The 16,463-nt window shown below is 40.1% G+C and overlaps 1 protein-coding gene across 1 annotated transcript in view; it reads right to left on the bottom strand.

Moving 5' to 3' along the window:
• The window catches only part of LOC120020114 (beta-1,4-galactosyltransferase 2-like), a 142,963-nt gene that overhangs the window by 8,028 nt on the left and 118,472 nt on the right, over nucleotides 1–16,463 (bottom strand). The window contains exons 3-4 of the mRNA XM_038963562.1: nucleotides 15,146–15,333; nucleotides 5,498–5,620 (exon numbers count right to left, since the gene is read on the bottom strand). Coding sequence (XP_038819490.1) covers nucleotides 5,498–5,620; nucleotides 15,146–15,333 — 311 coding nt within the window. The remainder of the gene's footprint in view (nucleotides 1–5,497; nucleotides 5,621–15,145; nucleotides 15,334–16,463) is intronic.

The following is a 16,463-nucleotide window of genomic DNA, read 5'->3' on the forward strand; positions in this document are numbered from 1 at the left end:
GTCTGTCTGTCTGTCTGTCTGTCTGTCTGTCTGTCTGTCTGTCTGTCTGTCTGTCTGTCTGTCTGTCTGTCTGTCTGTCTGTCTGTCACCAGAGACAGTCAGTCACCTAGCTTAGTAGTAGAAGTAAATATGAGGGAACTAACTGTCCCTCCAGGGCCTTGTGTTTCACTGCACAGATGCTGACAGTCAAGGATTTGCCCATCCAAGACACTGGATGGATCTGCTACTCTTCAGTTGTACGTACATGCCCAGGAGGGGTGACAAAGACAGAGCTTTTTAAGTTTCCTTCCATTCCGGTTGCTGGTCTCAGGGTGAATGGGCTCTAAGGGAAGCAGGGAAAACAGTGTCATCTATCTGTTTCTCCACTACTGCCAACATCACCTCCAGCTATTTCTGTCTACCCTTCCGTCCTTCACTCAATGAAACTGTATAGCGAGGACCTTCAACAAAGTTCAAGGTAGCCTATCAAAAAAGGCTTGAAAATCACAATTTTTTCCCCAGACATATTTATGAAGAGGTACGATTGTTAAAAAGGGGTCATCGTTGTTGGAGAAGTTAGCACTGTCTGTAACGTATTCCCTCCAAGCAAATCATAAGGGATTTTCCCCAGCAGGTTCTGACAGCATGGCACAGAACCAAAAACACTACAATAAATGAGGAACTCCCCACAATATTTTGTTGTCCTGCTTGCAACCTTAAATCAATTATGCAGTTCACACAAGGTTGTGTGTGCACTACCGCACCTCACCACTAATAGTGCTATATTACCACTGCAGTTACAGTATAGCCTATGGAACTAACCAAGATATGATGTAAAAAAAACATCAAATGCAAATATCACAAAATACACTTTGAACTCTTAACATATTGTAGAGCAGAGTGCACAATGATTCATGAAAAAAACCCAAATCCAGTTTAGTCTCCAGTCCTTACTGCTCTAAGGAGAGATTCTTGGTGACTGTCCTCTTCTGAACTACAGTGTGTCAACACACTACTCCCCTTAATCACTCTAATCCCAGTAAGCCTCCCTCTCATTGCTGGAAGATCTGTTGTGTTACATCACAATGTGTGTGAGGCATCAGCTATTATTACCATCTGGGATTGTGTGGCCAGTCTGCCAGTGCTAGGCCTGCTGAACCCACTGAATCGTACAGTCATTAAAGGAAGCACTCTCTCGCTCTTTCTCTCTCTACAAGTCATAAGTTAGCCTACATAGAGGATGTGATTTTAACACTAGAAAATCCTGGCCTCGAGCCATCCCGTTCTGAGCCAATGACCAGTCATTTTGACTGTAACATTCTAACAGTCTAATAAATACATGTATGTTATCAGGAAAATAATTTATGAAGGTCCTGGTGAATATTAGAATATGAAGAAAAAAACATATGTAAAAGAACACAAGAGCATTTTCATTAGTTTATGTTACTGTAGGCCATGGAACATTAACTAGATTCAGCGGCGGGACGATTTTTTCTTGAGCGGATGGTCGGGGGGCCTGAGCATAATCACAAATAATTTCTACACTGCAAATTGACCGCAAGAATCCCAAACAGATATAGTATTTGACTAAAACATAACCACAATTCAAGTGTTAAATTTATCACAAAGAAACTATTATAATTTTGTCAGGTCTTAAGAAACATTATGGAATTAAGAAAATGTATTTCAAAAGAACAGAATAGCATATTTTAAGTTGTATTATGTTATTAGTCTTTGATTAGTAGCCTGGGCTATATGCTGCTGCATGCTCACGTGTGGAGTGCATCGAACAGCTGTTATTCTTGGAAAAAGTTATATTTTTAAATAGAACTCATCTCTTCAATTTTATATTTTGCAAAGGTAAGTGTTTTGGAAACGTCGGAATCGGACCTTTCTCTCCAAGGTCATTATAGTTTCGTTTTTTTATACTCATTTTTATTTATTTTCGATTTTATTTAGAATTTTGTTTAGTTTCAATTCGTTTTCAGACTTGATTTGCTAGTTGTTATTTAGATTTAGTTGTATAAAAAATATTTATAATTCGTTTTAACATGATATCGTTTCAGTTTTAGTTTTAGTTTTAGCGACAGAAATCATGAGTGGGCCAAGCTAGAAGCAGTTTGTCTTGCATAGTTGTCGGTGTGTTTGTTATGTCAATTCTTGCAACAGTAATAATAAGGTGATGGGTCAGGTCATAGGTTAAGTTAGGTTTAAAGTGGCAATCAGCAGTTGCTACATCCATTTTTGGACGTATAAATTAATGATATGTACCCATTGATTCTTGAAGAATATAACTTATAAATGCTTCATGAGCGTAGTTCATGTGTCGTTCCCCATCAGAACCCAAAACATAAGCTTGTTTTACTCCAATGTTTGTAAAAAAAAAAGTAAACAGACACTGTAAAGCCTCAAAACATGGGGCTCTACTCCATCTGTATCGCTGAAGCATTACAGATGGTACGATAGAAATGTAAAGGTAATTTCCGATTGAGTCGACATCTGCAGCGTTTACCGTGAATTCAGTCTACGAACATTGCCTTTAAATTTCAATCATGCTGCGACGCTGAACTTCCGCGATATAGATTGAATACAGCCCATGGTTAAATCTTTTTTTTATATCATAGCGGGTTAGTCCTTGCAACAATACTTCTGTCTATGATTTATTAGAGTGGTTACATATTTTTTAATTTTATTTAACCTTTATTTAACTAGGAAAGTCAGTTAAGAACAAATTCTTATTTACAATGATGGCCTACCAAAAGGCCTCCTGCAGGGAAGGTGGCTGGGATGTAAAAAAAAATACAAATATATGAAAAAACACACATCACGACATGAGACACATTTTTCCAGCCCCATCCCTCAGCTTTTACAGAAACAGTGGCGGGGATTACACTTTGTTATTGTTTCAATTGCTGATTGGCCCTTTCAATTATAAACTCATTCTCAATGTGGCTTGGATTTAAAAGGAATAGCGCTGACTCTGGTGCAATAAATATCTCGCCCATGTTTACACCAATCCAATGCTTTTTCACCTCAGTAGGACATGTAAGAAGACTCAAATTAGCTACCTAGCCAATACTTTACCTGTTAGCTAGTGATAGTAATGTAGACTCGTATATTCCATACCTTGGAGCATCGTAAGCTAGGCAAGCAAACCGTCTGTCTCGAGAAACTAATAGTGATGCATAAACTAGCCCTATTTGTAACATCGCCATCTCCTGGCAGTATTTACCCACCAGAATCAGTAGCTTGAAAACCCCCCAAAAGCATTAAAACCCCATTACATTTTTGCCCAAAGTTAAAAATCTAAAAACTAAAACTGAACATAATTCATGATGGTTTTATTGAATTTTAGTTTGGTTTGGAGTCAAAGATAAGTTTCAGTATAGTTTTAGTTTTTCAAACGTTTTTTAAATTATTTTATTTTATTTGACTAAATACATTTTTTATAATTAGTTTCTGTTTTTGCTTCAGTTTACTATAATAACCTTGTTTCTCACTTTCTCTATATATAAATAAAATGTCTTACCTGCTTGTGACTGTAGGAGGATTTTAAATTGTCACTTTTTGGCGCTCCGTTTCCCTGCCTCTGTGCAATTCCAAGCTGCACTAGACCATCTCTTCAATTTGACAATTGATAATATTGTCACCCATCAGACTACTGTCAATTCCATCTTGTCTTTAGGCTAATTCTATTGTTATACTGTATGTGCGAAATTCGTTTCAATATGGTTAAGATGTAGTTTTGATGGGCCATCAGCTAACTGCCGATGAATGAGGGGCAGGGGGGGACACGTCCTCTTAAAACTGCTTTTAATACAAATTATGTAATTCTCTAACACAACATACGTGTGTTAAATAGACTCATTCAGGAAAAGTCAAGGGTGGAGGGGGCATGATTTTTCTATTTTAAATTCATATACAATCAAAATGACTGCCTCGGTGCTTCTAGTGTTAGAGAGAAGAGTGCTGTCACTGACATCCCTTCACTCCGGCACCCATGGACCTCCGATCAACAGACTGTGGGCACGGCCGCATAGCACTGAACAGGGACATGGACTCCCACGAGCTGTGATTGTGTTGGCAGGCCACAATTTGGGCGAAGATGCCGTGTATTGTTGCAGCGAACCCAGGGGAAGGAGCCAGTGGAACAAGAGAAAGAGAGACACTAGCAACAGACCCCATCACTCACACATCACCATCTCCCTGGGTGCCTGGGGAAGAGACCTTCACCACTACCCCAGTCACAGACCAGTTTGAGGCTGCATCCCAAATGGCACCCTATTCCCTATATAGTGCACTACTTTTGACCAGAGCCCTAGGTTGCCATTTGGGACGCAGACGGAGTCTACTCACTGCTGCACGCTAGCCTAACACCAGGCATCACCATCAGTCCCTGCCTGGCCATGAGACCCAGTGTATATTCAGGGGCATTTCAAATTGCTTTATATAAAACAGCTTTAAAACAAGTGAGCCTTGAAAAGGTTCTGGATTTCAATGAAAGACAACCATCATGCTCTTTTTATATGCTTATTTTGGTGTCTACAACGTTGACTTTAGCCTTTCACACTCATGTATTGGGTGCAGCATGGGGTAGGATAATATCCCAGCGCATTTCACATCATCTACTGGAAGAAATTGGTCTGTTGAAGGAAGCATCTCTGGGGAAATCTTAATGGATCAACTCTACTGCAGCTACTATCAAGCGATGAAAGTTTTTACTCCCCCAACATCCTCCCTCCAATCATGTCTTTTCTTCAGATGCGAGGGCTTGGGGCAGACACACACAAAGAAAGATTCCTTTTATCGCATAATGCACATCCTGCCAGCCTCTATCTGTGATGCAGTAATCACCCGTATACCGTCCCACGGAAAGGGGCCAATTCCAAACACTCTATTTACCTATTTTGTGTTTTGTGTTATCACTTTGGGAACAGAGTTGGGTTCGTAGATGGAATGGTGGAAGTCACATATCTCGCGAGCTAGAGGGAAGATGATAGATGACATGAAAGAGTGATCTATTCTCCTCTAAAACAAGTGTCAGTAAAATGAGAAACTGCTGCTCTATCATTTGACAAAAACGTATACTATGAAATCAGGACCGTCTGCAAGCAGCACTGAGAGATAACGTGGTCGGGATGAACAATGATTTTCTGTCTTGACATCCAAGAAAAAAATCTACTTCAATGATAAAGTCAAATGACAGGCCAAGCATACATTCTGCGTTTAACAAGACATGTAGCTGTGCCCACTTCACTCTTGTAATATATCATCTGTGCCTTTAAAATGTTATCAGCATTAAATAATTCAAAGCTTCTAAAGTACAGGCACTTTGTAGCAATGTCTAATACTGGCGCAATGACCTTGGTAGTAAAGTTTTTCTGCCTAATATACAAACTACTGAATCAGCTACATGTATAATCGAACTGTCAAATAAAATGGCTGCATTCATTTTCTGGTATGGTGCTAGGATTGATGGGAGTTTTTATAAATGTATTTTTCTGCCCTGCAGTCTTACCTGTTATAGATGTCGTCATCTTCTCCTCCCCAGCCCCAGTACTCGTTGGGGAAGCCATTGATCTTGAGAAACTGTTTTTTGCTCAGCCCGGAAACCCCGCCAAAGTACCCCGCATAAGGAAGCCTGCAAGAGAAAAGAACTGTCAAAGAATTGAGGCAGTTGTCAGTTTTGAATTTCACGACAGATCCTGGCATTTCAAAACAACAAGCCTGTCAAATATGGATACTCTGCTGTATTGCATTCAAGACAAGTGAAAATTAGAACAAGACATGTATTCATGCATTTCATGTGCATAGTGTAACAATGGAACAGTATAAACAAAATACAAGTACATTAACAATATATTGCTTCTACAGCTAGCTCAGATAGCTTTTTTTAAGAAGTTGGGAACAATCGCATGATGTGAAGCACTATTATTTACGCACATGACTTAGAGCTAACAATATATTGGGAAAGGGAGAAAGAGACTCAATTCCCTATGGGCCCTGGTCAAAAGTAGTGCACTCTATAAGGAATAGGGTTCCATTTGGGACACACAGAGCATTTCTACAGAGCCCCACTGTAATGTTCCAGTACAGTGCTGAAGGTTAGCAGTGGCATGTCGGGTCCCTGAAGTCTGCCTCAGGCCAGTGGTGATTGGTGTGCGACAGGCAGTTTCATGTTTAAAGACGACAAGCACAACACTAATGAGGCCATCTGCTTTAGCAGCAGCCTTCACACAAACAGTGTGGAGAGAGAATCCTTCTGTTTGTGTGTGTGTGTGTGTGTGTGTGTGTGTGTGTGTGTGTGTGTGTGTGTGTGTGTGTGTGTGTGTGTGTGTGTGTGTGTGTGCATGTACACTACCATTCAAAAGTTTGGGGTCACTTAGAAATGCCCTTGTTTTTGAAAGAAAAGCACATTTTTGTCTATTAAAAAAGCATAAAATTGATCATAAATACAGTGTAGATATTGTTAATATTGTAAATGACTATTGTAGCTGGAAACAGCAGATTTTTTATGGAATATCTACATAGGCGTACATAGGCTGATTATCAGCAACCATCACTCCTGTGTTCCAATGGCATGTTGTGTTAGCTAATCCAAGTTTATCATTTTAAAAGGCTAATTGATCATTAGAAAACCCTTTTGCAATTATTTTAGCACAGTTGAAAACTGTTGTATTGATTAAAGAAGCAATAAAACTGGCCTTCTTTAGAATAGTTGAGTATCTGGAGCATCAGCTTTTGTGGGTTTGATTACAGACTCAAAATGGCCAGAAACAAAGACTTTCTTCTGAAACTTGTCAGTCTATTCTTGTTCTGAGAAATGAAGGCTATTCCATGTGAGAAATTTCCAAGAAACTGAAGATCTGGTACAACGCTATGTACTACTCCCTTCACAGAACAGCGCAAACTGGCTCTAACCAGAATAGAAAGAGGAGTGGGAGGCCCCATTGCAACAACTGAGCATCTACAAGTACATTAGAGTGTCTAGTTTGAGAAACAGACGCCTCACAAGAGGCTATATAGAGGAGGTACTGGTACCGAGTTAATGTGCGGGGAGTACAGGTTAGTCGTGGTAATCTGTACATGTAGGTAGGGGTAAAGTGACTATGCATAGATAATAAACAGTGAGTAGCAGCAGTATAAAAACAAAAGGGGTGGGGGGATCAATGCAAATAGTCTGGGTGGCCATTTGATTAATTGTTCAGTAGTCTTATGGCTTGGGGGTAGAAGCTGTTGAGGAGCCTTTTGGACCTAGACTTGACGCTTCGGTACCGCTTGCTGTGCAGTAGCAAAGAAAACAGTCTATGACTTGGGTGACTGGAGTCTTTGACAATTTTTTGGGCCTTCCTCGGACACCACCTAGTATATAGGTCCTGGTTGGCAGGAAGCTTGGCCCCAGTGATGTACTGGGCTGTACGCACTACCCTCTGTAGCGCCTCTGTAGATGCCGACCAGTTGACATACCAGGCGGTGATGCAACTGGTCAGAATGCTCTCAATGGTGCCGCTGTATAACTTTTTGAGGATCTGGGCAGGTTTTGGCTGGGTTTCCCTTTGTAGTCTGTAATAATTTGCAAGCCCTGCCACATCCGACGAGCATCAGAGCCAGTGTAGTAGGATTCATTCTTAGTCTTGTATTGATGCTTTGCCTCTTTGATGGTTTGTCTGAGGGCATAGCAGGATTTCTTATAAGCGTCCGGATTAGTGTTCCACTACTTGAAAGCGGCAGCTCTAGCCTTTAGCTCGGTGCAGATGTTGCCTGTAATCCATGGCTTCCGGTTGGGATATGTATGCACGGTCACTGTGGGGGTGACATCGTCAATGTACTTATTGATGAAGCCGGTGACTGAGGTGGTATACTCCTCAAAGCCATTGAATGAATCCCAGAACATATTCCAATCTGTGCTAGCAAAACAGTCCTGTAGCGTAGCATCTGCGTCATCTGACCACTTACGTATTGAGCGAGTCACAGGTACTTCCTGCTCTAGTTTTTGCTTGTAAGCAGGAATCAGGGGGATAGAATTATGGTCAGATTTTCCAAATAGAGTACGAGGGAGAGCTTTGTATGCGTCTCTGTGTGTGGAGTAAAGGTGGTCTAGAGTTTTTTTCTCCTCTGGTTGCACATGTGACTTGCTGGTAGAAATTAGGTATCTGTAAATGTGCATGTACACTGTTGCCCATCTACTGTTGCTAGCCCCAAATCTGCTTCACTGATTTCTGCTCTCGTAAAAGCCTGGGATTTCTGAACATTAACACTAGAAGCTTATTACCTAAAAATGGATTAATTGAAAGTGTGGGTTCACAGCTCAAATTCAGATGTGTTGGTCATTACTGAGACGTGGTTAAGGAAGAGTGTTTTGAAAACTGATGTTAACCTTTCTGGTTATAAACTTTTCGGCAAGACAGATCTTCCAAAGGTGGGGGAGTGGCAATCTTTACCAAGGATCACCTTCAGTGCTTGATTGTCTCCACCAAGTCTGTCCCCAAACACTTTTATTGGCAAGTTTTAAGCATTAAACTTTCAAATAGCTCTTTGTTGACTGTTGCTGGGTGCTATTGTCCTTCATCAGTACCGGCCTGTACCCTACCTGCCCTAAGCTCTCTCCTGGCCCCTTACACTAAGTCTGAATTTGTCCTACTAGGTGACCTAACCTAGGACATGCTTTAACCACTGGGACATGCTTAAAGTCCTAAAGCAATGGGACTCCCTAAATCTTTCTCAGATTATTACCAATCCCACATGGTATGACTCCAAAAACCCAGAAAAGGCTACTCTCCACGATGTTATCGTCACAAATAATCCTGATAGGTATCAGTCTGGTATTTTCTGTAATGACCTTAGTGATCACTATTTTACAGCCTGTGTTCGTAATGGCAGCTCAGTGAAACGGCCTGTCCTGATTTGTCATAGATGCTTGGTAAAAAAACTTTAATGAGCAAGCCTTCCTTCATAAAATGGCCTCTGTAAAATAGTATAGAATCAGTTTGATCCCCTCTGTCGAAGACGCTTGGACCTTTTTTGATATTTTCAGTGGTATTGTTATAACCCCAAGAAGTTCTGGTTAAAATGGTTAAAGACCTGGAGAATAAACCCTCCCCAGCTGCCCATGTCCCTTAAAACTTCTTGTCAATAGGGGGGCGCTGTTTTCACTTTGTAAAAAATCGTGCCCAAATTAAACTGCCTCGTACTCTATTCTAGATCGTACAATATGCATATTATTATTACTATTGGATAGAAAACACTCTCAAGTTTCTAAAACTGTTTGAATTATATCTGTGAGTAAAACAGAACTCATTTTGCAGCAAACTTCCAGACAGGAAGTGAAAAATCTGAAAACGAGGCTCTGTTTCAGGGCCTGCCTATTCAATTGCCTAATATTTATCGATATGCATGCACTTCATACGCCTTCCACTAGATGTCAACAGGCAGTGGAAGGTGGAATGGGGTGTCTAGCTTGATCTGAGGTCGAACAAGAGCTCTTGGAATGACGTGTCCAGAATTTCCTTTGTCTACCAAGGCGCGGAAAGTACCTCCATATTGTCTTATGATAAGCGTTCGGTATACACGGCTAATATCTCCGGCTCTGTTTTTATTTGATACATATTAGAAAAACATCATAAAGTAGGTTTTTTCAACCGAGTTTCAGTTTATTCAACGTTTATTGGGACTTTTGGAGTTTTCCGTTCTTTGCGTCGAGAGAAACTGGGAACGTCATCAACATTGGCTATCATTGTGGCACGAATTCGACAGGAGAGAAGGACATTCTAAAACCAAACAACGATTTATCCTCGACCTAGGACTCCTTGTACAAGATTCTGATGGAAGCTCAACAAAAGTAAGAACAATTTATGAGGTTATTTCGTATTTCTGTGGAAAATGTTATTCCTATTCTCTGCCGTTTTGGCGGGCGCTGTCTCGCAATAACGATAGCTGTTTGTTATGGTAAAGTTATTTTTAAAAATCTAACACGGCGGTTGCATTAAGAACCAGTGTATCTTTCATTTGCCATACAACAAGTATTTTTATGTAAAGTTTATGATGAGTTCTTTGGTCAGATTAGGTGAGTGTCCAAAATAGCTCCGAACATTCTGGTGAATCGATGCTACATATTCACAATGTATAACCACGGTTTGCAGCTCTAAATATGCACATTTTCGAACAAAACATAAGTGTATTGTATAACCTGATGTTATAAGACTGTCATCTGATGAAGTTGGTCAAGGTTAGTGATTCATTTTATATATTTTGCTGGTTTTTGCGAATGCTATCTATGCGGTGAATAAATGCGGTTGTGTGTTTGGCTATTGTGGTAAGCTAATATAATGCTATATTGTGTTTTCGCTGTAAAACACTTAAAAAATCGGAAATATTGGCTGGATTCACAAGATGTTTATCTTTCATTTGCTGTACACCATGTATTTTTCATAAATGTTTTATGATGAGTATTTAGGTATTTCACGTTGCTCTCTCTAATTATTCTGGCTGCTTTGGTGATATTTTTGATGGTAGCTGCAATGTAAAACTATGATTTATACCTCAAATATGCACATTTTCGAACAAAACATAAATGTATTGTATAACATGTTATAAGACTGTCATCTGATGAAGTTGTTTCTTGGTTAGTGACTAATTATATCTATATTTGGTCGGTTTTGTGATAGCTACCTATGCGGTAGAAACATGGTGAAAATATACGGTTGAGTCTTTGGCTATTGTGGTTAGCTAATAGAAATACATATTGTGTTTTCGCTGTAAAACATTTAAAAAATCGGAAATGATGGCTGGATTCACAAGATGTTTATCTTTCATTTGCGGTATTGGACTTGTGATTTCATGATATTTATATGCTATTATTTACTTGTGGCGCTATGCTAGGCTATGCTAGTCAGCTTTTACTGATGAGGATGCTCCCGGATCCGGGATGGGTGTTAAGTAAAGGTTAATGTTAATGATGTGGTTGTTACTAAAAATAACCACATGGCTGAGCTCTTTAATCACCACTTCATTAAGTCAGGATTCCTATTTGACACAGCCATGCCTCCTTGCCTGTCCAACACTTCCTCATCTCCCACCCCTTCTAGTGCGACTAGCCCTGATGCTCCTCCCTCTTTCCCCCTGCTACAAAGTTTCTCTCTGCAGGTGGTCACTGAGTCCGAGGTGCTAAAGGAACTCCTTAAACTTGACCCCAAAAAATCATCTGGGTCAGATGGTTTAGACCCTTTCTTCTTAAAGGTTGCTGCCCCTATCATCGCCAAGCCTATTTCTGACGTTTTTAACCTGTCTCTCCTCTCTGGGTTCCCATTGCTTGGAAAGCAACCACGGTTCGTCCTTTATTTAAAGGGGGAGATCAAGCTGATCTTAACTGTTATAAGCCTACTTCTATTTTGCCCTGTTTATCAAAAGTGTTGGGGAAAATAACTTGCCAATAATCAACTGACTGGCTTTCTTGATGTCCATAGTATTCTCTCGGCTATGCAATCTGGTTTCCGCTCAGATTATGGATGTGTCACTGCAACTTTGAAGGTCCTCAATGATATCACCATTGCCCTTCATTCTAAGCAATGTTGTGCTGCTATTTTTATTTACTTGGCAAAGCTTTTGATACAGTAGACCATTCCATTATTGTGGGCCGGCTAATGAGTATTGGTGTCTCTGAGGGGTCTTTGGCCTGGTTTGCTAACTACCTCTTTCAAAGAGTGCAGTGTATAAAGTCAGAACATCTGCTGTCTCAGCCACTGCCTGTCACCAAGGCGTTACCCCAAGGCTTGATCCTAGGCCCCACGCTCTTCTCAATTTACATCAACAACATAGCTCAGGCAGTAGGAAGCTCTCTCATCCATTGATATGTCTTATACTCAGCTGGCCCCTCCCCAGATTTCCTGTTAAACGCTCTACAACAAAGCTGTCTTAGTGTCCAACAAGCTTTCTCTGCCCTTAACCTTGTTCTGAACACCTTCAAAACAAAGGTAATTTGGTTTGTTAAGAAGAATGCCCCTCTCCCCACAGGTGTGATTACTACCTCTGAGGGTTTAGAGCTTGAGGTAGTCACCTAATACAAGTACTTGGGAGTATGGCAAGATGGTACACTTTCCTTCTCTCAGCACATATCAAAGCTGCAGGCTAAAGTTAAATCTAGACTTGATTTGCTCTATTGTAATTGCTCCTCTTTCATCCCAGCTGCCAAACTAACCCTGATTCAGATGACCATCCTACCCATGCTAAATTACGGAGACGTAATTTATAGATCGGCAGGAAAGGGTGCTCTCGAGCGGCTAGATGTTCTTTACCATTCGGCCATCAGATTTGCCACCAATGCTCCTTATAGGACACATCACTGCCCTCTATACTCCTCTGTAAACTGGTCATCTCTGTATACCAGTTGCAAGACCCACTGGTTGATGCTTTTTTATAAAACCCTCTTAGGCCTCACTCCCTCCCCATCTGAGATATCTACTGCAGCCCTCATCCTCCACATACAACACCCATTCTACCAGTTACATTCTGTTAAATGTCAAATACTTATGTCATGCAATAAAATGCAAATTAATTACTTAAAAATCATACAATGTGATTTTCTGGATTTTTGTTTTAGATTCCGTCTCTCACAGTTGAAGTGTACCTATGATAAAAATTACAGACCTCTACATGCTTTGTAAGTAGGAAAACCTGCAAAATCGGCAGTGTGTCAAATACTTGTTCTCCCCACTGTATATATATATATTTTTTAAAGATATATATTTTTAATCCCAGCCCCCGTCCCCGTCCCCGCAGGAGGCCTTTTGCCTTTTGGTAAGCCGTCATTGTAAATAATAATAATAGTTTGTTCTTAACTGACTTGCCTAGTTAAACAAAGGTTAAATAAAGGATCAAATGGATTTAAGTTTGTCTGCATTAAAGTCCCCGGCCACTAGGAGTGCCGCTTCTGGATGAGCATTTTCTTGTTTGCTTATGGCCTTATACAGCTCGTTGAGTGCTGTCTTAGTGCCAGCGTTTGTGGTGGTAAACAGACGGCTAAGAAAAATAAGGATGAAAATTCTCTTGGTAGATAGTGTGGTCTACAGCTTATCATGAGGTACTCTACCTCAGGCGAGCAATACCTCGAGACTACCTTAATATTAGACATTGCGTACCAGCTGTTATTGACAAAAAGACACACAACCCCAACCCTCGTATTACCGGACGTGGCTGTACTGGAAAACCCAGACAACTATATATTATCCGTGTTGCTCAGCCACGACTCGGTGAAAGATAAGATTTTACAGTTTTTAATGTCCCGTTGGTAGGATAGTCTCGAACGGAGCTCAGCCAGTTTATTCTCCAGTGATTGCACGTTGGCTAATAGAACAGATGGTAGAGGCGGGTTACCCACTCGCAGGCGAATTCTCACAAGGCACCCTGATCTCCACCCTCTGTATTTCCTTCTTTTTTTCATGTGAATGACCGGGATTTGGTCCTTGTCTGGGAGCAACATTATATCCTTTGCTTCAGACTCATTAAAGCAATAGCTTTGTCCAGTTCGAGGTGAGTAATCTCTGTTCTGATATCCAGAAACTCTTTTCGGTCATAAGAGATGGTAGCATCAACAGTATGCACAAAATAAGTTACAAACAATGTGAAAAAACTCACAAAATAGCACAAGTTGTTAGGAGCCCGTAAAACAGCAGCAATACCCTCCAGCGCCATTCTTTAAAAAAAATATATATATTATCCTATAGTTGCCTCATGCAGCCCATACTGTATACGTTTTGATTTCTAAGTCTTTCTAGTGTTTGTATCATGCACTCTAACATTGCCAAATAACTCTAAAACTACTGTATAGGACCTGTTTCAAATGATCACTTTTACGCTCAACATAGCCACTTCATATGTGCATTTGCTCCGTAATGTGAAAAATATCCTTTCTATTTTACTCAGCTAAGTTCAATTATATTCTTCTTAGTATAAAAATAATATAATACAAAAGAATCGCACCGGACTGATAACATATCTTGTCAGCTAAAAGAACAAGCCTACAACCTATGGCATGGCACATAGCCAGATAGCATACAGTATGCCAACTCATATTCTGTTCTTCTGAAATTTTCTTCATATCATAATGTTTCTTTAAACCTCCCAAAAATAAATAATGGATGTATTGTGATGGTGTATATTAAATATATATTTTTAAACTTTTTTAAATGTAGATGCTCCAAAGGCGCATCAATGGCTTGTATGCTTGGAGGGCTGGAGATGCTCAACATGTTTATGTTAATTAATGGTCAGTTACCATGAGACCAGCAGTCTTTTTTTGCATAACAATGGCTGACAAAATGTGTACAGGTACCCCATGTATATAGTCTCCACATTGACTCTGTACAGGTACCGCCTGTATATAGTCTCCACATTGACTCTGTACAGGTACCCCCTGTATATAGCCTCCACATTGACTCTGTACAGGTACCCCCTGTATATAGTCTCCACATTGACTCTGTACAGGTACCCCCTGTATATAGCCTCCACATTGACTCTGTACAGGTACCCCCTGTATATAGCCTCCACATTGACTCTGTACAGGTACCCCCTGTATATAGCTCTGCTATTGTTATTTACTGCTGCTCTTTAATTATTTGTTATTGTTATCTCTTACTTTTGTTTTGTATTTTTTTTTAAACTGCATTGTTGGTTAAGGGCTTTTAAGTCAGCATTTCACTGTAAGGTCTACCTACACCTGTTGTATTCGGCGCATGTGACAAATAAAATTTGATTTGATTTGATTAGAAAGTGACATGATTGGGTTGCCCTTTGGCCCATACAAAAAGACAAACATTTTTACATCACAGTGCAATAAGCAAGTTGACTGGAATCCAATGAAAGGCAAAGTGAAAGTTCATTTCAAACTCAGTCAAAAGAACCGGAGACAGTACTTTTGCTTTTACTTTTGGTGAATTTCGCCATTATATTCAGCAAAACAGGTTGCATCATCCTGTAAAAATCATGTGTGCAGTCCCAAAACAATATCTTCAAACTTTTATATAAGAACTATCCATTTAAAAGCATCTACATTACCAAATCAATAAACATAAGATCCTAGGAGTTTGGAGAATATAGGCTTGAAAAACGAATAACAGATTTCACTCAGAGTAAATATACGTGTGAGTGACAGTACATAATACAGTTGACCTACCTGAAGCCAAACTTGTCCATAGCGATGGCAAAGTGTCTTGGCTGGTCGTAACAGTGGTAGAGGTTACGGTCGTCCATAGGGATGAGGTCCACATCGCTGAAGATGAAGCAGTCGTACTCTGCATCCTTCAGGGCCTCGGTGTAGCCCACATTCAGGAGCTTGGCTCTGTTGAAGGTGTCCTCACCAAGCTGCAAGATAACATAGAAAAAACCCTGGTCAGAAACTGATGGACATATTGAGATCTACTGTAGGGGGATTAAGTTACATTTGCCATAGTTCAAGCAAAAATGTCATATTTGATAGACTTAACATATCGGGTTCTGAAGGTGGTATTTGCAAGCCTAAATAGCAAGCTTGTGCTGATGTAACTCTCAGATCATTGTGTGCATAAACACAGCATATTGACAAAGAAACATGTTGTAAAGAACCCCACAGGAAGAATGGCCCACATCAGATATCCGACAACTAAGATTAAACTATGCTACGTAAAAAATACTGCATCACAACTTGCTTCCCTTATTTTGATAACAGAACCAATCACAGTGCCTCAGGTAAAGTAACGTATCAGTTTTAACATTTGAACTCATAATGTAGTTCAACACGTAATCCCTTGTAATCCTGTAATACCTGAGATTCAACCAAATAATCCACAGGTAAAATGTTAAGGTTACTTGCGTAACCCCTGTTCTCTGATAATAGAGTGAGGTGTCTCACAATGGGAATTAGCTGGATAAGCAAACAGCGTCTGTCGTAGACAGACAAATCGTGTGGCAAAAGAGGGGGGACCCTGCTCAATATAAACAGAGAGGAAGAGGCTAAGCGAGAGGTTTTACTCTGCCAAAAACTGTCCATGAAAATGTTTTTTGTATGAAGGTCAATGTGTGTCGAATTTGGTCAACAACATTTTTTATTGGAAATTTGCTACATGAGGTTTATTTGATTGAATAAAAGTTTCATAATGCTTAGGTTGTTAACGAATACACTGATATAAGTGGACGCACATGGCATTTCGGCAACTTTTATTTAAAAAAAATGATATCAGAGATGTGCCTGTTTTCATTAAGATAAGAGGACTCATCATGGATATAACACGTTTTAGCATGGGCATTGCCATTGAGGGCTTCCACCATTTTAAAGTGGTCAACTGGGTGGGGATTCCTATGAGTTGGGAGCAATCAGCCAATGAAGAAGAATACAATTGTCTACTTTAAAATCGAGATAGCCTCAATGGCACTATAATGGCACAGATACAAAGATGAGTCCTCTATCTATCTCTATGGCCTGTTGTTCACACGTGTCTGCCCTCTCATTGGCTAGA

The sequence above is a fragment of the Salvelinus namaycush genome, chromosome 25 (genome assembly GCF_016432855.1).
Source record: "Salvelinus namaycush isolate Seneca chromosome 25, SaNama_1.0, whole genome shotgun sequence".
Lineage (NCBI taxonomy): Eukaryota > Metazoa > Chordata > Actinopteri > Salmoniformes > Salmonidae > Salvelinus > Salvelinus namaycush.